This window comes from Pyxicephalus adspersus, chromosome 11 (genome assembly GCF_032062135.1).
Source record: "Pyxicephalus adspersus chromosome 11, UCB_Pads_2.0, whole genome shotgun sequence".
Lineage (NCBI taxonomy): Eukaryota > Metazoa > Chordata > Amphibia > Anura > Pyxicephalidae > Pyxicephalus > Pyxicephalus adspersus.
In genome coordinates this window covers 47714470-47739430 of record NC_092868.1, presented here as the reverse complement: position 1 = coordinate 47739430, position 24961 = coordinate 47714470, and the positions used below count along the sequence as shown (strand labels likewise).

The 24961-nt window shown below is 41.8% G+C and overlaps 2 protein-coding genes across 2 annotated transcripts; one reads left to right on the top strand and one right to left on the bottom strand.

Moving 5' to 3' along the window:
• Nucleotides 1-308: 308 nt before the first annotated feature.
• On the bottom strand, nt 309-2201 carry LOC140340630 (UDP-GlcNAc:betaGal beta-1,3-N-acetylglucosaminyltransferase 7-like). Its single transcript, XM_072425936.1, has one exon. It carries the CDS (start codon nt 1721-1723, stop codon nt 380-382), a length of 1344 nt encoding a protein of 447 aa, XP_072282037.1. The 5' UTR covers nt 1724-2201; the 3' UTR covers nt 309-379.
• A 6661-nt stretch (nt 2202-8862) lies between these two features.
• LRRC47 (leucine rich repeat containing 47) lies at nt 8863-24211 on the top strand. Its single transcript, XM_072425909.1, has 7 exons — nt 8863-9447; nt 10333-10800; nt 13516-13632; nt 19244-19359; nt 20412-20514; nt 21321-21410; nt 23713-24211. The coding sequence occupies exons 1-7, from the start codon at nt 8887-8889 to the stop codon at nt 23935-23937; spliced, it is 1680 nt and encodes a 559-aa protein (XP_072282010.1). The 5' UTR covers nt 8863-8886; the 3' UTR covers nt 23938-24211.
• Nucleotides 24212-24961: the final 750 nt, after the last annotated feature.

Here is a 24961-nt window from a genome sequence, read left to right as displayed (position 1 = left end):
ACTACTTTATAAAGCAGGAAATCTGACATTCACTTAAACAGATCCTGGTGTAGAATCAATCACTACCATTAAAACCTGGAAGATTCTCCACTGGGAAATGTTTTAATAAAAGTCAGATTCCCTGCTTTATAAATACACCCTATAGTGAACCTATATACCCAGCTATGTCTGCCAGAAAAGTGGAGTAACCCTTTAAGTGCTTTGGAAATTCCTATTGAGAACAAGAAAATGTTTTTTTTTATAAATAAAGCTAAAAAAATGTAAAAGCACCACAAAAATGAAACACATAAGTGAATCTTCATTTAGAAGAATGTTGATTTAATATAGAAAATACAATATGGTTTTCTCTTTGGATTTTACCTGCACTGTATTTTTTGTATCACAAGTTTTTGTTTGAAAAATAAACTTTTTTACCACAGTTGATTTTTTCCTGGTGGACAACCTCCCACATTTTCAAAAGTTCCTGCGAGCTCAGCTTGTGGACCACCAACAGGTTCTTGTAGAAACAAGGGTCCTTATTCATGGCGCTGGATTTCTTCTTACTGATTCCAAATGTCCTAAACCCGGGATGTAACTTGGGCTCCACTCCTACGGATTTCAGGCACATTCCCAAAAATACGTCATCGATAGGATACAACTGAATGCCCTCGGAGGCCACAAAGAGCCTTTTGGCTAAAGGAGACGCCATTAAGAAGCCCCCACCTCCGGCATAGACCGGGTAGGGTTTGTCGTACAACTCTTTGGGGATAAAATATTTGCTTTGTTTGTTTCTAATGGGAACCGCTCGGGAAATAATATCCCCAACAAATAAACTGGGCACCAGAGGATCCTCTTTCTTAAAGGCTAAAAACTCTAAAACGTTTTCGGTGTTCACAAAAATATCATCGTCGCCTTTGAAAATAAACTCCACGTTGGGGCAGTAGATGTGGAACCACTTTAGAAAGTTGACTTCTTTAAGGGTCAAGTTAAAAAAGGTGTCCATGAAATCCCATTGGAGGATGTCTCCGTAAATTTGGTCCTCCTGCTCAATAAGTCTTTGGAGGTTCCAGTGGTCTTTCCCTGTAGATGTGGTCCCCAAAAGGAAGAGAGTTCGGATTTTTTTCCCATCCACCTCTTTTTCTTTACCCCAAGTCCTTCTCACAGCATCCCGTCGATCGTGTTGCTCAATGATGGACTTGACCACTATAAGTAGGTGAATATCTCCTTGGCATTTTTCCGGGTGGTTGAGCAGCAATGGGAAGTACCTGCAATGCCTGTGAAGGATGAACTGATGGAATCTCGGATCCACGTGCTTAAACCAAGGTTGTCTCCTTAAAGCCGAGTTTTCTGGGCATCTGCTTTCGTTAATGTCCCACCTGGGTGGCGGTAAATCCACGGCTTCAGAAGTTCTAGAATCACCGTCGATGTTACTCTTGGAGGAACTATTGTCCGTCTGTAGCCACTCATGCATGATCCTGTTGTGAAATGCCAAGCTGCCTTTTGCCCCTTCCTCCACCAATTTCAGTTTATGAATAGTGACAAGGGTGGCAAACAGTAAAGATAAAGTGATGCAAGTTTTTAGGATTCTCCTTCTTTTAAACAAATACTCCATCCCGGAACTGGTAAGGGGACAGACCTCTCTGGGCAGCGGGTTCCTTTTGTCCCCTTGTCTTCTACAGCTTCGGGATTTGTGGTACAGATCTGTGTAGCATGCCTGCAAAAACCAAGTCTCCAAAAAATGCATGAAAAAGGAGATGTGAAATATCTACATCCAGAAGAATCTCATGCAGGACCACCTTTGTTACCTTTGTAAAGAACAACGTAGACCATTGGGCATACTTGCAGCTCATTGCAGAAGAAGAATTCTTCTTCTATGTCCTCTCTTTTTGCATGATGACCACAATCCAGATGTCCTTCAGTCTTGTCCTGTTGGATGGTGCATGAGGAGGGATCATGCTGTGCCCAGTTCTTCTGGTTCCTGCGCAAGGTACACCTATGTACCAAGATCCTTGCTCTCTAGGGCTGAGCTCTGGGACTTGCCAGATGCGAACTGCTTCTGCTGCTGTGAGTTTTGGTTTGTGAATCCAGATTGGTCTGTACAGATCAAGTTACCGGGAGCCACACTTGGTTGGCTTTAGAGCTTAACCCATTCACCGCGTCATGGGCTTAGCCTGGTACTCAGCAGCCTCACTCAGTGCTGAGAGCAATTAGGAGACATAATTGAGGTTATGGTGATGCAGAGTGAGAGGTGTGTCTCTGTCCTAGTTTAGCATTATTTCCTCTCCAGCACCATGTGAATGTGTGTGTGCCCAAAACTTTTTTATGTCTATTCATGCATTAAAAAAATATTTTAAAAATGGTTACGCCCAATTTTTTTTTTACCCACAATGGGCACATAATTATCAGCCAGGATAGGGGGTGTTCAGAAAAAAGTACAAAATGTAAAATGTATTGGCAATGTAACACCTTTTCTAGCCCTGACATTGGATTGTATCAAGGGGGCTTTAGAAAGACCCCATAACCTCGCCCCGAATAAACAACCAAGTGTTCTATGTGTCTATTAAAGGGTCATTTTGGACCCACAGTGAGCCGTAGTGTTCTGCCATGGGCTCAATCACAGTACTAGCTGCTCCTATTCGCATAAAGCGGAACGATAAGTAAAAACTATCAACTTACCCGCATCCCTCCGCAATCCTAGTCCAGCCGGTATAGCGCCATGCCATCTTCTTTCTTCATTCTGGCACAGACTGGACACCAGGCACTGCCATCTTCTTCCTCGTCTTCCAGGTTTTTCTTCTTAGGTCACCCAATCTCTCTCTCCGAAGTCAGATGATGTGCCTTCAGAAAATGTAAAAAAATCGATCTGCGCATGTGTGGGATCGGTACTTTATTTTATATTAGAGGAGCATGCGCAGAAGGAGCAGCCCACAGCCGCCTGGGATATGTGACCTAGGTATCCCGGGAGGCTGCAGGTTCTCGTTCAGACTTTACCGTTGGAAGGGCAGGGGACTTCTCTTCAAATTTAAAAATTAAAATGATTTTTTTTTAAATTAAAAGCTTATTCAGCCTTTCCTATAAAGTATACATTGTGGTCATAGGTCCGCTTTAAATAGGAACAGACAAGGACCACTTTGTTGCATGCCAGCTGGTTTTACACCGGTGGTACTAAATGAATGTGCATGTGTCTTCTGCAGGGGAAGGGACTGCTCAGCGCTGGTTTCTGATAGGCTGTCTGTGTTGTCCAATCAAAAACCAGCATTAAGCAATTATACCTTCTACAAGCAAAACTGCACTAAAAAGTTTGGGTGAACTTTTTTTTTTTTTTTTTTCAGGTAATCCTAAATAACAAACAAACAAATGCAATCTTTACCAATGAATTGCTGTTCTCTTTTTTTTTCATTCTTTTATCTCTTTCAGCCACTTCCTGACCACATGCACTGTTCCAGTATCACCTTCATCATTCTTTAGACTGGTTTTCTGACAGCAGACCATCTCTGAGCTATACCAGCAGCTTGTAGCCTTTAGCAAGAGTGCATATGACAAGGTGACAACACTGAAACACAACTGAGAGATAGTTGTCACCCTATAACAGGAAGTGAGTCATGGCAGGATCATAAGATCCTTTTTAAAAAAAATAAAAAGCTGCAGATTTAAAGCAGCTTTTTAAATGATTAGTGATTTTGGTTATGGGGTTTTACATCAAAGATGATTTTATGTTTCCTTTCACTATAGAAAATGTATTTTTGGAATAGACAACTGCTCCACCTCCTGGCTAAAAATAATGTAAAATATGAATGCAAAATATTTGATATTTACATGTTTAAAAATAGAAGAGAAATATTTTACTAGTTTTAGTTTTCTAATCTTGACCATAATAAATAAAGAAAATATAAAGAGAACCTCCGGATGAGAGCCACCGGCCACAGTACACATTCCTGTTGGCGGCTTTATTTATCAAAGGGTGTTAAAAAAAGTTTTGGGCTTGTCAGTGCCTCTGAGCTGCTCTTATCTGCCCACCCTGGGGGTCATTTGCTCCCTTCTATTTATTTGGTATGGCACCCCAATGCACTAAAGCAGTGCGGATGTGGTGCAGAAGAACTCCTCAGCACCTCCATCATTGGTACTCTGCCTGCCCAAGGCTGATTTTTTAGAGTTTTGCCAGCTTAATATTTTAATTAGTCTGCTTTAAAACAATGCAAATTATTGCAAAAACAAACTTGGTAATGCATGTATGTGGTTGTAACTCATCAGAACATTGTGAACTTTTCTGGTGTGGTGTGTTATTTCACTTCAATGGATGCCCAACACACCAAAACGTAAAGACACGGGCATTTTTAGCAAAGCAGCCAACCACAATTCAAACCAGAGCGTTACCCTGCACTGCAGCACATGCAAATTGGACATAACCTGCATTATTGTATGTTGTGGAAATTGTCAAGATACTGCGACACAGGACAATGAAAATGTTTGCCCCTAGGAGTTTTTATTTTTTATTATTATTAAACAGGATTTATATAGCGCCAACATATTACGCAGCGCTGTACATTAAATAGGGATTGCAAATGACAGACAGATACAGACAATGACACAGGAGGAGAGGATTTCCCTAAATGTAGCCATTTTGGGGCAAAATGCATTGAAAGTAACACTTATGTGCATTGAAATGACGCTCACGTGATGCACGGGAATGGAATGGTGAGTTTTTTTGGAGAGTTTTCATTTCTTTAAATATTTAATGATGAAGGTCATTATAGTGGCTTTCATAGGTGTAATGAGCTTTAATGTGGAACTAAAGAAAAATCTTGCAAACAGGAAGGGTTTTATTGCAGAAAGTGAAAGGCGATGGATGTCTGTTCTGCAATGAGAATTCTCACCTGGGTGATCGCTCCCTTCAACTGTAAAAATTGCTGCGCAGCTCAGCGTAGGATGCCAGGATACCCAGCACACCTCGGCTTTCTCTGCGGCTGCCGGGAATGAATGGACTCCTTTCACACCTGTACAGAGCTATCATCACAGCTCGGCCAATCATAATGGCCAAAGGTGGGAACAAGATAGAAAAGAAGGAAATAGATGGTGGTGCCCAAGACGGAATGGGCACAGGTGAGTATTGCAGGGTTTAATGTGTCCTAAGCTCATTTTCCTGGTACTCCTTCTGGGTAAGCTTCACCCACTTTGACCCCAGTAGTGAACTTACAGGAGGAGTCACCGCGAAATACCTGTAAGCAATCAAACATTTTTAGTATTCCTGCCACTCCTAATGTTAGTGAACAAATGGGATCAAAGGGGGCAGAGCTGCCCAATAATGCACCGACAGGAGGAGTTTATTAAGGGTAAGTATGGCGACAATTTTCATCATTTCTTGTTTTAGCAGAAATATAACAAATAAAAATCAAATCAACAATCCAAATAATGATAAAAAAAAACCCATACACCTGCAAAGAACCTAAAAACACCACCCAACAAAAAGAACACAAAATGTCCAAAAAAAGAAGAAGTAAATTTTGGTTAATCAGTTCAATTATTGAAATTTTCCTATTTTCAATTCCTAAATTAAATTCTTTCAAAATTGGAAATTTGATTCGGGTTGGTGGGTATTGTAGAAAGTGACAGGCGATCGGCGGAGACCCTTCTGCGATGACACTTCTTACTGTCCAGCTGTCAAATTTTGGTTTTGGGAAACCCGGCAATCCAGGCTTACCTTCCGTGTGCCGGGAAAGCATGCCTGTGCAGGAGTTATGTCCTATAGATTCCTACAGATCTACCCAGGGACCACCAAACTCCTTGTACAGGCTCTTATCATCCCTCATCTGGACTACTGTAACATCCTTCTCTCTGGTATTCCACTAACCCGACTCTCTCCTCTACAATCTATTATGAATGCTGCAGCCAGACTCATCCATCCTTCCCTCCGCTCCTCTTCCGCTGCATCTCTTTTAGTTCTCTTCATTGGCTTCCATTTCACCTGAGAATCAAATTCAAGCTCCTGTGCTTTGCCTTCCCTACACAGTTCTTGTCCCACATACCTTTCTGACCTGCTAGAAAAAAATACTCCCCTAGCCGCTCTCTCTGCTCCTCCAATGACCTACTAATGACTTCCTCACTCATAACCTCATCACATGCACGGCTCCAAGACTTTTCTAGAGCTGCCCCAACTCTCTGGAATGGTCTTCCTCGTCCTTATCGACTTGCTCCTACTTTCTGCTCAATAATAATAATAATAATAATAACAATAAGAAGAAGAATGTCAGATGATTGTGGCTGGAATAGATCTTTTATGATGAATGAAGAAGCGCTATGCACCCAGCACCATTCTGTTCTATAGAGGGAGGAGGACAAACGGCACCCTGTTGTGTTCTCCTCTATGAGTGAACAGCAGTCATTCCCGTTTTGTTGTTCATCAATCTACCATAACGGATCGATAAACGAGCATGATGGAGGAGAGCACAGCAGAGTGCTGCTTGCTCATCCTGCCTTCTCCATAGCCCAGTCAGATTTTCACCAATTCTGACAATCATCTGATGTGTAACGCAGCCATTTACCTCGACCTTTCATCTTGTCAATCCATGGCGGTCAGCCCAGATCTCTATATACAGCCATGATGGATGGGCGGATGTCTGTAATCTGGGGTGAATATACAGACGGTGACAGACTGACGCCTCTTATGGGCCTCCCCTTAATGTATAGCTTGGGTCCCATCCCGTATATTATTTGCTCTTTTTTTAGGTGAGGGGCCCTCAGACTGCACATTACAGGAGGTGAAAATAAACTTCAGCAAACAAACCTATAACATAATTACTACATATGAAATCCATGGACGCAAATTATCACTGCAGAGCTGCTTAGTCACAGACCGCGGAGCCGCTCAGAGATGTGTTGTGTGAATGCCGAATATTTATATACAGCGGGCGGGGTGTAATTATAACTACTTCTTAGTGCAGGAGAGGGGGGGATTTAAAGGGCCAGTGATGTAGATTTGTGCTGCAGAGCTCGCTCCTACAAAGTGTTGGTTGACATTAAAACAATGCACTCTGTGTGCAGCTGATCCCTTATTACAGCATTAAACAGCGCCCCCTGGTGACTTAAAGTGTTTGCACACCCAAGAATTGATTGCTGCTCAGTAGGGATGAGCGAACAAGAATATTAAGTTCGATCTCGCGGCGAATCAGGCCTTTCTCGCTTACCGAAAATGTAAGTGAGAATGGCCTTCTGATTCGCAGAGAGGTCGAGTTTTCGCTGAACAGGAGAATCTTCTGCGATCCCCGGGCACTAGAGGTGCACTAGAGGTGCCCGGGCACTAGGATCGCACACTCTTCTCAATGAATGCAGCCACAGCTGCAATCATTGAGAAGATGCCCAGCACAGGAAAACCTCCTGACATTGTAATATAAGTATCTCTTACAAATGATACATTTGTATCTGTAATATGTATGTATCATTTGTAAGAGATACTTATATTACAATGCAGGGGGTTTTCCTGTGCTGGGCATCTTCTCAATGATTGCAGCTGTGGCTGCATTCATTGAGAAGGGTGTGCGATCGCCGGGGCACTAGAGATTATTTAACCTCTAGTGCCGGGGATCGCACACTGCTCTCAATGAATGTGGCCACGGCTGCATTCATTGAGAAGATCCCCGGGCACTAGAGGTTAATTAACCTATAGTGCCCCGGGGATCGCACACCCTTCTCAATGAATGTGGCCACAGCTGCAGTCATTGAGAAGATGCCTGTGAATCCCCTGTGAATCCTCCTGTTATAATTTCCTCGATGTTCCGATGATTTTGTGAAAACGGTTTCTTGAAATTTGGCAGAACCATCCGAAGTTCGAGGACATTTTCACGAGAATGCCAGAGGTTCATCCCTACTGCTCAGTTCTAGTGTGGTTGGTCATATTGGACCTGAAAATGTGATATTGGACTCAGTTCCAAAACCTGAACCTGCACTTGTGTTAGTTAATTATTTACGTGTGAATCAATACAACTTTGCAAATGCCTTTGTAACTAATATAAGGAATGGCTGTGAGCCTGTTGGCTGGGTAAATAGTGCTCCGCATTACCATTGGCTGGTGGCTGTCGGGGGCGGGACTAACACTAATCACCACCAATGGGAAGGCTGTAAGCTATTCACCTTGATAACGGGCTCACAGTCACGATTTACATTACTTGTAAGCCGGTTATCAAGATAAAAAGCTATCAGCTTTTCCGACTGCTCCTAATGGATTTAGACATTTTGTGGGCCAATGGGTTTAGACATTTATTACATTATATTGCTTTTATTATTTTAGCAATATCCAATTGCTTATAAAATCTGGGTATCAAGGTAAATAACAGGGAGTGTTCCCACTGGCTGGTAATCTTAAGAGACTACCCCACCCCCTGGCTGCTATTGACCTGATCAATGGGCCTGCAGGTGCCATATACATTCAATATAATAGGAGTTGTAAGTATGTATTCAAAAAATGCTTTTGAAACCTTCACTTCCTGTCCCAGTGACACAAGAGGAAGATGGGAGGAATGGGGACGTTGTCTGTATTGGAGGGTTTCCTTTTTCCTCTTGTTCTAGAATTTAAACTTTAAATGGTGAATTTTCTCTCAGTTTATTCTCTTGTCAATTTGGTCTCAACGGAAGAAGCTACTGCTGAGCTTTTTGTTTGAAAGACCAAGAATTATTTGTAAAATGTCATGAAAATGTACAATTATATAAAGTTGCATTAGATTTGAAGTTGTTGTACCCTCTGCTTCCTCTACGCGTCGCTGTGAAGAAACAGCATTAGTTCATGTTGATGTCGCAGCGACCCCTTCTGGAGCATGTAGAACAAAGGCAGCGGCTTCTGATTGGCCAGGAAGATGACAGCAGACGAATTGATTGGCGGAGAAGCATTTCCGGGTATGCACGTGGCTGTCTAGCAATATGGCAGCGCAGTGGCCGGAGGTAGACCGGGCAGAGCGGGAGAAGCGGCGGGAGTTGGTGCTGCAGGGGGTGGATGAGCGGCTCCGGCAGGATGACGGGCGGCTCCCCCCGGCTCTCTTCTCCCTCTCTCTCCTTAATTATCTGCAGGTCAGCGGCTGCTCCGAGCTCCGGGAGGTCCCGGCTGATATCGGCCGCCTCGTCCACCTGCAGAGCCTCGTCCTGTGCCGGAACAAACTGCGGAACCTCCCAGGGACGGTGGCGGAGCTGCGGAGCCTGAAGGTGCTGGACGTGTCCGCGAATGAGCTGGAGGAGCTGCCGCCCGAGCTGTGTCACCTCCCAGAGCTGTGCTCGCTGAATGTCAGCTGTAACCGGCTGGAGGAGCTCCCACCTGGGCTGGAGCGATGTACAAAGCTGGCCAACATCAATCTGTCCGGGAACAACATGACTGCCCTGCCCCCGGGGCTCCTGGGAGCTCAGCTCCCCCTGCTGGCCACCATTACTGCCTCCGAGAACCAAATCCGGGAGCTGCCCGGGGACATCGCACTGCTACAAGGACTCAAGGTACCAACCCAATCCTGGGCCCCTATAGCCCGACGGCGGTCCTGGGCCCCTAGACCCCGTCACTGATCCTGGGCCCCAATGCCAGAGTGGTGCACCCCAACACCAATCCTGGGCCCCTATACCTGAGGGGTGTACCCCAACACTAATCCTGGGTCCCTATACCTGAGGGGTGTACCCTGACACTAATCCTGGTATAGGGGGTGTACCCCAGACCCTTACACAGCCAGGTGCACCTCAACGCTAATCCTGGGCCCCTATACCTGAGGGGTGTACCCCAACACTAATCCTGGGTCCCTATACCTGAGGGGTGTACCCTGACGCTAATCCTTGTATAGGGGGTGTACCCCAGACCCTACACAGCCAGGTGCACCTCAATGCTAATCCTGCACCCCTATACCACATGGTGCACCCCGACACCAATCTAGAAACCCTATAGCAGACTATACACCCAACACTAATCTGCACCCCTAGATCAGGTGGTGCACCCCAACACTAATCCCGAACCCTCACCCAACACTAATCCTGGACCCCTAGATTGGATGGCCATGCACTGTACCCAACACTAATCCCTGGCCTCTACACCACCCGGTGCACCAGAAGTGTGTGCCACCTGATTAAACAACTGTACAATTCTATCCACCTGCCATACCCAGACCCCTACACCGCACAGTGCATCACGACATTAATCCCGGACCCTTACACCACTGCACCCATAATACTGATAAAGGGACGCATTCATAATTTGGTTTTAGCTTTCACACCAAATGAGGTTTTCCCTCTGGTGGCCCCTGTAGGGAAATGGGGAAAATGCTCAGATTTCTAGCATTGTCTGTAGCATATTCGCTGTGTGTACCCCATCATACGATGTCATTTCTCTCCCATTAGACTCTGGACCTCTCCAACAATCAGCTCACCGAAATCCCCTACGAGCTCGCCGACTGCGCCAAACTGAAGGAAATCAATTTCAAGGGCAACAAACTGAAGGACAAAAGGCTGGAGAAGATGGTGAATGGCTGCCAGACCAAATCCATCCTGGAGTATCTGAGGGTTGGGGGCCGAGGGGGCGGGAAAGGAAAAGCAAATGCAGAGACCCCGGTGAAAGAAGACGCCAAGGATAAGAGGAAGAAGAAGCAGCAGAGACAGAAGAAGGATAGCGGAGGAGAGAAGGATGATGAAGTGGAAGATGTGAATAAGATGATGCTGAGAATTCTGCACATTTCTGAGAACCCCGTGGCCCTTACAATCGGCGTGAGTTCCACTGCCAAAGATGTCCGCCCGTATATTGTGTGCTGCGTGGTGAAGGGAATGAATCTAAAGCCTGGCAACGCCCTGAAACGCTTCCTGACTGCTCAGGTAAGACGATGATATTAGTCTGACTTTAAATGATCTGTGTTGGCTTCCTCTATCAAATCACCATCATTCCACCGTCACTCAAAAACATTTCCGATATAAATGGCACCACAGTGGGCCGTGGTGGTGAGATTGCCACACTTACCTTCCAAGGCTTATGTGCCTGCTGCCACGGGCCCGGCTTTGTGTTGGACTTCTGGCTTTGCAAAGACTGAGAAAGAGTCTTCTGAGAAAGGTATTTTTGATGCAGCAGTGTATTAAACAATATAAATTTAGAGAAGGTTATACAATGTTGAGTCACACAGTAAGTGTAAAAATTACAAACTCTCATTAAATCCCTAGGCTAACTGCTATATGAGGGTGCAAAAGGCTAGACATTGACTCCTACGTTTGGACACAGAATTAGTCGTATAGGAGTTGGAGAAAAGATGTCCTGACGTTTTTTTGCCTATAGAGGTTTCCTCAGAGGACTTTGGGACATACAACAATGACTGTATACAGAATAAATACCGTATTTTCCGGCGTATAGGACGACTGGGCGTATAAGACTACCCTCAACTGATTGGTTAGAGTGGTCTGCCAAGTATTGTACTGTTCCTTCTGCCTGTCAGATCTCGCTATTGTGCGAGAACTGAGAGGCAGAAGGAACAGTACAGTACTGGTAATTGGAGGAGGGATACAGGAGGAGGTAACGGCCTACAATGCCCCTCGCGCGCTCCACACTCCTCCTCTGCTGGAGAGCCAATCCAGGCTCACGTTCTCCTCTGTGTGCAGCTTGCTTCCCCTTGCTTCATACTCCCCGCACAGAGCGGGGACTCGGCCGCGCCGGACATGAAGCAAGGGGAAGCAAGCTACAGGTAAGTACCCGGTGTATAAGACGACCCCCGACTTTGGCACAGATTTTTCAGGGTTAAAAAGTCGTCTTATATATATATATATATATGTGTGTAAAGCTTGCATATAGCCCAAATAAACACATAAAAAAACGCACTGTAGAATTCTTAATAATATGTGTTGGCTTTCAAATGATAGAACATAATTTGCAATACACTATTATTCATAATAATAAAGGGAGATGGATGTATTGCTAGAAATATGACCTTACATTGAAATATCTTTGCTCTCTTTGACTAATACACTAGTAATATATCAAAAGCTTATGATGGTGCTATTTGTAAAAGATTCCTTTATTTCCTTTTAATATTATGTATAATAGTGTATTGCAAATGATGGCCAGGGGAAGCAATTGCCGTCTGGACATCTGCTTGTGAGCCTTAAACTGGAGGGCAGGACCCTGGGGCTGGTAGGCGGGAAATATAAAATAATGAGTATATTTAAATGTACCGCTTTTACATTTAAAAATACCCATTATTCAGACCTCCAGTAGGGTTAAGAGGCCGGTGTTGGGTTTATCACAACCCACCATGAACTTGAATTATTCGTCCTTTACAATTTCTAAAGCAGAGTTTCTCAACAACACTCCTACTAGATTGTAAGCTCTTCGGGGCAGGGTCCTCTCCTCCTATATCACTCTCTGTATTAGTCTGTCATTTGCAATCCCTATTTAATGTACAGCGCTGGGTAATATGTTGGCGCTAGATAAATCCTGTTTAATAATAACAAGGGTTCCCCCAGAGCAGGGGTATCAAACTCAGGCCAGTGGGCCAAATCTGGCCCGCACTGTAATTATATTTGGCTTGGGAGAAAATACCAAATGTCTACAACAAGAGCTGGTCTGTCGGTAGACAGTGCATGCACTGCTAATACTACAAAGGGCAGCACGGTGGCTCAGGGGTTAGCACTCTGGCCTTTGCAGCGCTAGGTCCCAGGTTCGATCCCCAGCCAGGACATTATCTGCATGGAGTTTGCAGGTTCTCCCCGTGTCTGCGTGGGTTTCCTCCGGGTACTGCGGTTTCCTCCCACATCCCAAAAACATGCAGTTAGGTTAATTGGCTTCTCCCTAACAATTGACCTTAGACTACATTAATCACATATGACTATGGTAGGGACATTAGATTGTGAGCTCCTTTGAGGGACAGCTAGTGACATGACTATGGACTTTGTACAGCGCTGCATAATATGATGGCGCTATATAAATACTGTATAATAATAATAAATCCCAGAATGCTCTGCTGGTGCATCAATCAGGACTCACAAGTGCCCCATCCTCTGCCATTTTAGTTTTTTTTTTTTTTTTTTTTTTCAATAAATATCAAGGTTGGCCCGTGGCTTTGTCCAAATGTTTCATTTTAGCCCTCTGTGTATTTGAGTTTGACACCCTGCCCCAGAGGTTGCTGGGGATGCAGGAACAGCTGACTTTGTGGGAATTTCACCACACTCTGGAGAGACTTTTTACTTGCTATGATGTTTTCTTGATTGGAGATTCCAAACGGGGCACTGATGGTAAAAGGATTAGAACTGATGGGTTCTAACTAGTGCCCAAACACAACTACCAGGAAGCTAGTATTTGGAGAAATAAGTTCTAGCAGATGTGCATTTCTCAACCCCCACGTATCATGCAGTCTTCTATTTAGCCAGCAGATGGAGCCCTGGTTTTAGTTTTACATATTCAGCTATTGCACATAACAGCTGCGCTAAAATAATAATATTTACAGAACTGCATGGCTGCAAATGGTCTGCTTGTCTCTTCTGCCAGTAGAGTACTTTATTCTCTTATCAATAGTGATTACATTGTACCAGTTCTAAATTCTCTTTTAGACCAAACTTCATGAAGACATCTGTGACAAGCGGACATTGGCAACAATTGCCACCCATGATCTTCGACTGGTGAAGGGGCCTCTACTGTACGATGCCAGGCCACCCAAAGAGTTTAAGGTAAACTCTTATTACATTTTTATTACATTTTGCTGAAATGTATTTTCCCTTATAAAGATTTACATGAATATTCAAAAGGGATGTTAACTTAAACCTGTTTTCATTAACCCCCCCAGCAGTCTGATTCTGTCCAAATTTCTGTGCAAAAAGTGATACAATTTTTTTGCATGGAAATTTATTTTACATTGTAGGCTATAATTTTTAGGCAAAATATGTCCAATCAATTAAAAAAAAAAACAAAAAAAATTTTTAAATTAAAACAAATATTAAATAAAAAATATATAGTTTAACATGTAATATACCTGTACAGCAGCATATAATAAATATGAAGATTTCTTTGTATTGGACTCCATACAGTTATTTTGTATTCATCCAATACAATACAATACAAAGTGATTTTGAATTTTCCGGCGCGAAGTCCTAAGCTAAGGTTAGAGTAACCCTGAGTGTGACTCAGGTTTACCGCTTTTTGCAACTAAAATCCACCCACTATGAGTCGCGTAGGTGGTTAAAGCAAACCAAGCATTTTTTTTTTCTAATAGTTCTTTATGCATAACAGAGGGAAAGCCGGGATTGTGCAAATCATTGATATTTCTGTTTAGTGCACAGAAAGTTATATAAGGGTGCCTGTAGAGAAATATAATGACAAGCTGTAGGATATTATATTTTTGTTCTTGGCGTTACACACAGTACATTGCAATGGACTGGTTGCTTTCCGTCCTGCATCAGAGATCTCAGAGCTAGTAATACCTGTATGTGTGTAATGATCTACAGGTGTTTGGACGCTTTATTCATAATGTTCTGCTTTTTTAATGGCTTGTTATCCTTGTAGGATATTGACAAGATGTTGGAATTCTCTTTTTTATGTATTTTTTGTTTTGGAGTGGTACAGTAACAATATTTACCACCAGAGAGAGGTGTCCACACATTGATAAAGCAGACAAGAATAGAATCTGAATCATGAATGTGAATTAATAATGTGTTGTGAATCTGCCTGCAAAGTCCAGGTGTCTTAGATCAGCGGTCGTCAACTGGTGGTCTACGAGAAAATTTTGGTGGGCCAGAGAAAAATTTGGACATTATTTGCAAGTTTAATGTTTTGTTAATAATAAAACTAAAATAATATTCTAATAAATTCTTATATTCTAAATCACAGTTTTCACCTTTATATTGCACTAAATTCACAAAAAACAGAAAAACAAGGGAGGCGCAGCGTGACGTCAGTGTAGTGTTAAGTTGTATGAGGGCAACCATTGCCGAGCCGTACGCTTCAGTATTGTTTCCATTATTACAACAGTCACCCCGCTCCGCCAATACCGATTCTCATCCCATTGTTTTATTTTATTTGTTTATTTCTTAGAAGATCTTTTAAGTAAGTATGACCGTAACTGTGTATTTTCTATAACTGTTATATTTAATGGCATCAGACAATTTGACTATCAATTCTTGTTTGGTTTTAGATTCGAATGAAATAAACCCATAATGAGCGAGAAAAAGTAAACAAATATTTTGCATTTCTTTAGTAATACCAAAGATAATACAACTAATGATAATAGTAATACTTAACTGTGAGCTGATCAATAAATCAGAGCCTCCAATGTCCTTGTCAGGCACCATTAGGAAGATCATTATTTTGCAAATAAATTTATCCTTTTAAAATCATAATAATAGTCTGCAGGATTTAAAATGATGAATTTAGTGGTCCGTGGGGTCTGAAAGGTTGGCGACCGCTGTCTTGGATGGCATGGCCATGTGGTATGGATGGGGAGGAAGAACTAGATGTTAAAGGTAGTGTATGCAGACCCTGCACTACAGTGCAAACATGCCCCTCAGCCATGTAAGAATAGTTTGCTTTGATATGTCTAAAAGCTAATTGTAAAGAAAAAAGAAAGATTTTTTTTCCCTGTTCCATGAACGATATCGAATGGCCGCTGTACACACGTCAATATTCTCATCCTATACCAGACCTGAACTGATAAGCAGACGAGAATCATGTGACATGTTTGTGTAGCCGAAGTGATTGATATCTCTTTGATTTTAATCAGTTACTTGTGCTTGTTTATCAGATCTTTTGTGCAGCCGCAAACACTTCCCAACAACTGCTGCCAGAGGGATCGTTTCCTAAAATTTACCCTAACAACCGGTTAGCATGTGGCCCTTGCTGCATAACAAAGAATGGAAATTCCTAATGAAATATATTTAGGAATTCTCTAATTTTTAAAAGATAAGCATTCAATATCATGTTGTAGGTAGCATCTAACATCTAATCTTTTAAACCCTGTTGTAGTGTTTGGCCAACTTTCTCACATCAGCCCCAGTCCCTCTCCCCCCTCCTATCAAGAGCAATCACTCGGCTTAAGCATTAAAATAAAACTCTTTATTGTGGTTAAGTGAAGAGGTCTTGTGAAAAGTACACCTTGTGCTGTCATTGTTCACTCAGCCTCCTGCAGCTTCTCATACATGATGGCACAGGACACAATGAGCTCTACACAGCCACAATCTTACACAAGGTGCAATTACGGATCCTCTTATCGGTGCTGCCCCAGGGAGATTAGTTTACTCTGGCCTGTCAGTCATGGAGCGTCTGGATGAAAACAAGCTCGGCACTGTGCACACAAGCCCGGTGTCACCTTCTCCAACCCAATTGTATCTGGAGGACGTGTTGTAGAAACAGCGGAAGGCTGGCACGGCATTTACTATTGAAGCTGTGAGAAATCGGAGCGTAGACAGGTGTACTAAAGGGCCCAGGGCCATAATAAATAAGTGTACCTGGGTTTCTCAGAACTGCTTTGTATTCCTACAATGGCTCTGCAGCTTTTTTTCTAAGCCTTCCTGCCGGTTTATAATGAGCACATAATTGACGTGTATCTTGCAGTCTGTCAATAGGAGTACACCGCACATTGGGCTTCTAGGCACTGAGCAGTTTCGCCCTTTGCTGTATTATTGAGGTCAGACTGGTCAGTCTAGTGCAAAAATGGGGAGGGGGGGGGGGGGCACAGTGTTTGCATCTGCAATGTTGGGGGGGGGGGGGGGGGTGTAGAATAGAGAAGATTAAAACCTGGTTACATTTTTTTGCAGAACAGGACTCGGAGACATTGCCAGCAGTAAGAATGAGGGAACAACAGAGAACACATTCATTGTGTCACTCTCACGAACTAGATGAGCAGGGGGCACATTCCCAGCAGAGGGGCTGCAATGCTACGATCATTGAAGAGATTACAGCATTCTTGTGTTGCATGCAAGAGTTAAAATACCCTGCGCTGTCAACACACAAGAGAATCCATATGCTTTTTTCTCTCTCAAAGCAGTGGCCTGACACTTCAGTGGTCATGCCCTTGCTGAACGCTACTATAATAAGCAGCACGGCTGGTGGAACAATGGGGCACTGTTGATTAAAGCTTTGGAAGGGGTGCAATGGGGGGCTGCTGGGTTACTGCCTTGTGTGAGAGATGCAGTCCGAATCTAATATGTGTTAACTCTTGCTGCAGCATTTATAATACAAAATATTTGTGTATATATATATATATATATATATATATATATATATATATATATATATATATATATATCATTTATAATACAAAATATTTGTGTATATATATATATATATATATATATATATATATATATATATATATATATATATATATATATATTATATGCAGCCCCGACTGTATTAAGTGAGTTTAATCTGGCTTTATGTTATTTCATCCTTTTAGATTGTTTTTAATATACCTGTGACATATGATTGCCATCCTCATAGATTTAACGAAGATTATTGGCCCACCTATGACACATTAAAGGGACAATTAAAATCCTGCTTTGTACAACCATGTGCTTAAGAAACCGACGTGTGTAGATGCTGGCATACACCTAAAAGAAGATGAACTAAATATCATTTTTTTGGACTACCAAAGGATGTTGTACACCAGTGACTTTTATCATGGGGAAACCCACTGAAATACCTTTAAGTCTTCAGGGAACCTCCTATAATTACTATATACACAGTTTACAGTATATTAGTGTGGTTGTTAGTAATACATTGCTGAAGAATACATTGTACGAAGAAATACTTCATACATTGCTGGCCATTGGGAAGAATGTCGCTCTTACAGATAGACAAAAAGTTGGTCACTGCTCAAGGAACACCTAGGCCGCTTATTTGCCATTCATCCCTATTTGCACCCCAATGCATGTGTGCTTCCCCCCCCCCCCCCGCAACTTTTCCATCCTAGAATGCAAGAGAGAAGTGTGAAATACATACAAGGTATATGTTCATTCTAGATCGCTATTATTTGATAGAACTTCAATTGTTTTTCGTTTGAAATGCGCTTTTTCTGCGATGTTACTCCTCTTTCACCTCCGCTGTGAGTGGTAGGTGCAACATATGCGTCAGCCCTAGGCATACAAGTCATGCGGAACCTGGAGTAACCGTGTTTGTGTATCTCCTAATGGTTTCAGGCTAATCCTCCATTGTCCGGCCCTAATCTTCCACACCGCAGGTTAATATTTAACAAGCAGAGTGAAAACACAACACACATTGGCCTGGCTTATCCATTGTCACCATATGCACGTAGTCAGTCTTTAACGGGAGGAGGACAGTTTCAATAATGTAGAAAGCCAGATTTTCCCCAATCGGCAGGGAACCTTCGCATTTCTGACTTATACATATGACTCTGCGGGAGTGTCAGACCTTTGCATAGGGACCATTGCTTCCCACAAAGAGCAGGGGCACTTCTGTCCAACATACTGGCAGGGGACAGACATTTCTGTTTTGTTTTATTAAAATGAACTGTAAGACTTGCACATCATTTTGTATTGAAGCACCTGAAATGCTTTTAGCTGAATTAAAGTGAAAGTTTTATAGTGCCTCAAAGGCAATAGATGGAGAACCTGTCACAAGAGGTGTATGCAGGCCTCCTGAAAGTGCTGGTTCCTTGTATATACACTGTTCTATGGCTTCTTATTTCCTGTTCATGCAATCCAGTAGCTGAAGAGATATGTATGCACCCAATACAACAAACACAGCAAGTAGCAGTTGTTCAGTTGGTTAGATTCTCCGGAGTAATGTGGCTGAGTGCCTAAGACCTTTATCTCATATCTAAATCTAAGAATTAAAAAATGTAATACATTGCAGCTTACCAGTTCTTAGGAGAACACAGGATATAATCGGCTCATTAGACCTGGATTTGTGGTAGGATTAATGGGTATTTTTTATAGTTATTGAACAGATAGAATTAAAACCTTTTTCCATAAGGTAATAGATCAAAACGAAATAACAGCCGTTTGCTGTAGGAGCAGTGTCCTCCCCAGACTCTTTTAGCTGGGCGCACCACCCAGCACTTTTCAGTAACCACTCAGCTGTTTTTGGTGGTTACTGAACAGTTGGGTCACTATACAGGGGCTGCCACCCGCCTAAAGCTCATTCCCACCCAGCTTAAAAGTTTTTTCTGGGGAGAAACACTGAAAAGGTTCTATCCACTTTAAGAAGGGAGAAGGATGGTATGTTGGGGTATTTCTTGCAGAAAATCTGCTGCAGATATGGATATGATTCCCACTCAGGTTTTTAGCTTTCCAGACACACTGACACCAGACTTGTCCTGCTTTATAGATTGTACCACTGAATCGGAAGGAAATAAATGCCAAAGAACTAGTCCGTCAGCTGCAGTTTGAGGCGGAGGAACAGAGGAAGCAAAAGAAGCGCCAAAATGTCTCCGGACTACACAGGTTAGTACATTGGCCATGCTGGATGGGCATAAAAGTGCACCTGTCATTGTGTAGCATACAGCAGTTGTTTGTCTTGTTGAGCTCTAACGCAACTAACTTTTTTTCTAGAATAAAAGCTGTTTTATGAAGGGTAAAACCTTGCTGTTTTGTATGCACTGGAGCGAGGAAAATTTCAAAAGTAAGCAGGATGTTTAATCCGTTCTAATTGTCACTGAAACAGGAGAAGTCTCAAATGAAGACACTTGTCCTGCTGACAGTTGCTATTGGATTTGTTCTCGCTGCATATCATTTCTTGGGACAAAAGGATTTTGGAGATATGGACAGCAATAAAACCTAAGGTCAAACACAATTGCCCGTGGATCAGCACACACGACACTTACGAGAAAATTCATCCAATATGTAATTAGTGCGCTGGGCTGGGCCCAGATGAGAAGTCCTTTTATTGTCTGGTGATCTGACCACCTTATGATTATTGAGCAGCACATTAGTGAGTGATGATTTCGTTAATGCTGTGTGAATAGCACAAGTGTTTACAGAAGTCCGTTACATAATCCTCTTGCGCATTCATTGCTGCATTCCTTGTATAGGACATCACACGGCGTGGAGGCTGATAGTAGTGCAGTGCATAGGAGGGTTTTAGGTTTAGTCGCTTCTCACGCCTGTGTATAATACATCTGAGCTTGTATAACATTTCAAATCCATGTACTAGGAGCCTACAGATCATATACCTGACACCCGTTCATTATCCCACATGCATATATTGTTACCAGCAAAACAAATGGTGATTCCTTATTTATGTGCATTGTTGGGTGTGATGGCCTATTGGGACTGGATAGATACCAGGAACCACATAGCCCGGGCACATGAATGGGTTATCTCTCCCAAATATTATTGAAGTCTTGCACCTGTGTGTATTTACAAAACTAGGTTTAGTCTACTCAGAAGTGATCAGTTTTAGGGGGAACATGGTTGGCTAACTTGGCTCCTGGCTTCTTGTATGTCTTGGAAATGTTTTTTTTTTTTTTTTACTAACTAATTTTTCCGTTTCGTAGATACCTTCATTTGTTGGATGGTAAAGAAAATTACCCCTGCTTAGTAGATGCAGAAAATGCAGTTATATCTTTCCCGCCAATCACCAACAGTGACAAGACAAAGGTATAATACCTGAGCACAAGTACTATATGTACAAATAGGAGGAGGAAGGGTATATGTTAAATGTTAAAGGATCAGTACATTGTATTTGTTCAAAGGACCACCCATGTAGGAATCCACCCATGTAGTGTTTATGGAACGTCAGTGGATTTGGGTACTCAGGGCAGAGATTGCTGGAGTTTCTGCAATATTAAAGATGTTGGGTTCACTATATGTCCAAGGGTTTGTTGATGACCTTGTTGTACTTCCCATTGCAAAACCATGGCATTATTCAGTGGTTGCTTCTTTGTGGAGCTATAACCGCCCCAAGTGTTCTTGGAAAGGCTTTTCACAAATTTTCAAAGTGTTTACTCTTTGGGGATGTTGCCAATAGAACATTGGCGAGGTCAGACACTGATGTTGGCTTAGAAAACCCGGCTCGCAGTTGGCATTCTCAGAGGTGTTTATCCTGCACAAAGCTCTGTCCTCCTCCCTACTAAAGTTTCTTCACACCAAACTTCTCAAATCTTTACACCTCTAGTTTTGTGCACGGAGGCACAAGGTTAGAAGAGCTTTCTATCGTTGTGGGAATCTTTTGAGGAAAGTTGCAAGAACTGCATCCTTCACTAAAAACGCACAACTCTGTGATTTGGAGGAGCATATATATTCTAATAAAATAAACAGACTGCTTTTAGTCTTTCCACACTCTTTCCCAAATTAATCCTAAAGCAAATGGTTGGATTTGGGTTTTAAAGCCACAATGACCATATTTAAAATACAATTGCACCAAAAAGTTGTCATTTTATTCACATTTAGTTATATTTTTTCAGATAACCAAGTCCACCCAGGCACTCTTGTTAGAAGTCACCAGTGCCACCAGCCTACAGGTTTGCAAGGATGTCATGGATGCTCTAATTGCAGTAAGCATTTCTGTTCTGTTTTATTCATTTTGATTTTGTTTTTTGGTGTATGCTCTGTTTAGTATCGCCTAATCACTGGGAGCCCCTAAAATGATTCTAGAGAAAGTTGACTGTTGCATCACTAGAAGGTTATTTGCGCCTTATTATGCACCAAATATCAGTTTTTATTATTGGGCATTAGACCATTACTTCTGAAATTAGGCTGCAAAATATTGGTCTCTTCTATCCACAGATGTTTTGCTCTTTGACCGTTATCAGAAGAGGCAGAGCCTAAAGCTGAACTTAAGGCAAACTACTAAATACAGATCTAGATACACACAAGATTCAATACATATAAGCAAGCTGCTTATCAGTCAAAGTAGATATGTATATCCTCACCTACAAATCTGAGATTTACACAGCACGGCCTTACTAAAAAGCGTGGTCTGGGAGGGCTTTGATTTTTCTCTGCTGTAGCTTGGTAACATGTCTCTTCCCTATAACCCAACCTTTGACTTAAAGTGAAAGGAGAAGCAGCACACTGATGATCTTGCATCTGTCTGTCTCCTATCAGCAACTTTCTTGCACTGAAGCACTGCTTATTGGCCTCTTGTGCTGCTTCTCCAACTCGGAGTATTCCTGTACTTGGTCTACAGGAGACTGATGTAAAGTTAGGTGCACTAAAAAATTCCTGAACTCAGCAAATGATTCCCAGAGTTAAGTTACTCTTCAATTTTCCAAGTACACCCAAAAGGGGGCTCTATACAAAGTGCTTGCTTTAAATATGAACATAGATACTTGTAGATGACACAAACCTCAGCACTGTTGCTACCTTTAGAAAACAAGACAGGTTCTTTAAAAAAACGGTTTGATCATGTGATGATGCAGATTGCAGAAGTAGAACAAACGGAAAGTGATCTGCCACTAATCACATGAAAGTAGGTTTAGTGCACCAGATAAGAACTCTGTGCCTTTGATAATGTCTCTATTTTTAGAAGCCGTTCTTTCTATGGAAATTTCTCACATTTCGTGATGGCTGTAATTTCATCCCTTTTGATAGATGGAGTGACGTACTGACTTGAGGGAAAAATCTTTCATTTAAGGGCTCAGTAAAGTGTTAAGTCTGATGTTAAGAATTGTTTTAGAAACGTTCCTTCAACTCTCTGGGCATCAGTAAGGGAATCAATACTAATCCAGCTCTCTTTGTTTAAGTGATGTATTTTAGAGGGAATATATGAGAAAAGATCATCTCTAGTGATAATTACAAATATGCCACATACCACAAAACAAATTTGAAAATTTCCACCAGCGACAACAAGACTTTCCCTGCACACACAAAATGATTTATTTCACATACATAGATTAGGGTAATTTGTATAACATCACTTTTTTTTTTTATTACAAATAACATTACAAAAAAATCCCATAAAAAGATTTAAAACACAAGCAACATAAGTCGTTTTTCATTCTTCCCTCGACATGTTTCGTACATCTAGTCCACTTCTTCAGGTGGAAAATTTGAAACCACAAATACACATATATAATAAGTACTATAAACAAAATAAAAATACATTATTATAGCATAAAAACATAATCCAATTTCTGTTTGTTGATATTTTAATGTATTCTATCTAATAAAAGTGATGTTATTCAAATTGCTCTTAGCTATGTATGTGATATAATTCATTTTGTGTGTGCCGTTAACATCCCATTGTTGCTGGTCGAAATTTTAGAAATAAGTGATATATTTGTTAAATAAAAAAGAAGAAAAAACATTTCTGGAATATCTGAATTTTTTGGAAATCAACGCACTTAATTCTATCAGGCTGCATTGCTTGACATTGTCCAGAGCTGGGAAGTTAGAGAAATGAAGGGGTGATATTATCAATGTGTTGATGCTTTTTTTCCAGTCAGAATGCAGGGGGTCGGTCAGCGACCAAGCTCCATTGCCTAGTTGCAGTCAAGAGCAACTGAGGTCACAGAGTTGGTTTACTTTTTTGGCAGGGGTGCCTGGATCACAAAACTGGCTAAATAGTGAATCCGACATTCACCTAAATATTCCCTGGTGGAGAATCTTTTAGGTTCATGTGTTGCAATGGCAGTAATCAATTATCCACCTGGGAATGTTTCAGTGAATGTTAGATTCACTATTTTATAAATAATAGGTGTACTTTATGGCTGTATGTCTGAAGTTCAGCTAAAAAAGCGTAAAACAAAATAAAAGTGAATTTTTTTTTTCTTAATCCTTATCCATTTTTAAATGTAGAGTTGATAATCGGCATAACCATTTTTTTTCATCTTTTTCTGTTTTTCCTATATACAGAAAATGGCAGAGCTTAATAAGTTCACATTTGAGAACAAAGAAGAAGTTGGTTCGGATACAGAACATCAGGAAGACTCGGAGCCTCAAAATGCAGAAATCGCGGACAGCCACCAACTTGTACTGGAACAAGTGCGCGTGGCTGACATGGAAGGCAACCTGAAAGTCTTGTACCCGTCAAAGACCGACCTGAACCTAAACTCTTCCTCTTTTGTGATTGTTCGTTAGTACTGACGTGTGAAATGTGTTCTTGGTGCTCCCCACATCCAAATCCATCTTTTTGAATTAGCTATCAAATGGAAATATGACGGTTGGATGAGCAGCAAAAACAACTTTCCGCTCTACAGGAAACTCCCAATTTATTGTTTATTTCAAACTTTTAGCACTTCTAAAACTACCCTAACATTTGCAAGTAAACATAATTTATTTTTATTGTGTTTATTTTATTTTATATATATCTATTGTTTAGGCTTTTCCCAGTGTAAATAAATACTAAAATATTGCTTTGTTTTGTTCTAATTTTGGTCAAAATAAAAAGTTTAGAACACAACATTTAGAGGCCATTTCAGACCCACAGTTGACCAGTGTTCAACCACAATCCAAACCACTTACATTCAATTCAAGGAGCAGTTGGGAACTATTTTTAGCACATAGTTGTTAGAGATGGTTGCGCAGTTCCAGAAAGGTTGCTTTTGGCAATGGAGCACCAGAAAACTGAAGAATTCCCTTGGTTATTAATATTAAACAGTATTTATACAGCGCCAACATATTACACAGCGCTGTACATTAAATAGAGGTTGCAAACAGATACAGACGGATGACCGATGGATACAGACAGTGACACAGGAGGAGGAGAGGATCCTGCCTTACTATCTAAGAGGTGGGGAAGCAGCATACAATAGGAGGGCCAATGTGGAGTGGTGGCAAGTAGTGAGCTTTTTAAAAGACAAAAAAAGATGGCTGGGTGAGTTTGAAAAGATGGGTTTTGAGTGCTCTTAAATGAGCAGAAAGTAGGAGCAAGCCCAAAAGGACGAGGAAGACCATTCCAGAGTGTTGGGGCGGCTCTAGTAAAGTTTTGGAGCCGTGTGATGAGGTTATGAGTGAGGTCATTGGAGGAGCGGAGAGAGCTGCTAGGGGAGTATTTTTCTATCTATTTGATTCTAAGGTGAAATGGAAGCCAATGAAGGGAGTCTAAGTATCCTGCCATTTTCTTTCTTCTGGGTTCTTCCTCATGTCACCCGATCATGTGCAG

What these genes read in the sequence shown, in the direction of transcription:
- LOC140340630 (XM_072425936.1), bottom strand. Translation starts at nt 1,723, where the DNA reads ATGCATTTTTTGGAGACTTGGTTTTTGCAGGCATGCTACACAGATCTG.
- LRRC47 (XM_072425909.1), top strand. Translation starts at nt 8,887, where the DNA reads ATGGCAGCGCAGTGGCCGGAGGTAGACCGGGCAGAGCGGGAGAAGCGG. An exon ending in GGCCACCCAAAGAGTTTAAG is followed by an intron (nt 13,633 to 19,243) that starts GTAAACTCTTAT and finishes CCTGCTTTATAG; the next exon opens with ATTGTACCACTGAATCGGAA. An exon ending in CCAACAGTGACAAGACAAAG is followed by an intron (nt 20,515 to 21,320) that starts GTATAATACCTG and finishes ATATTTTTTCAG; the next exon opens with ATAACCAAGTCCACCCAGGC.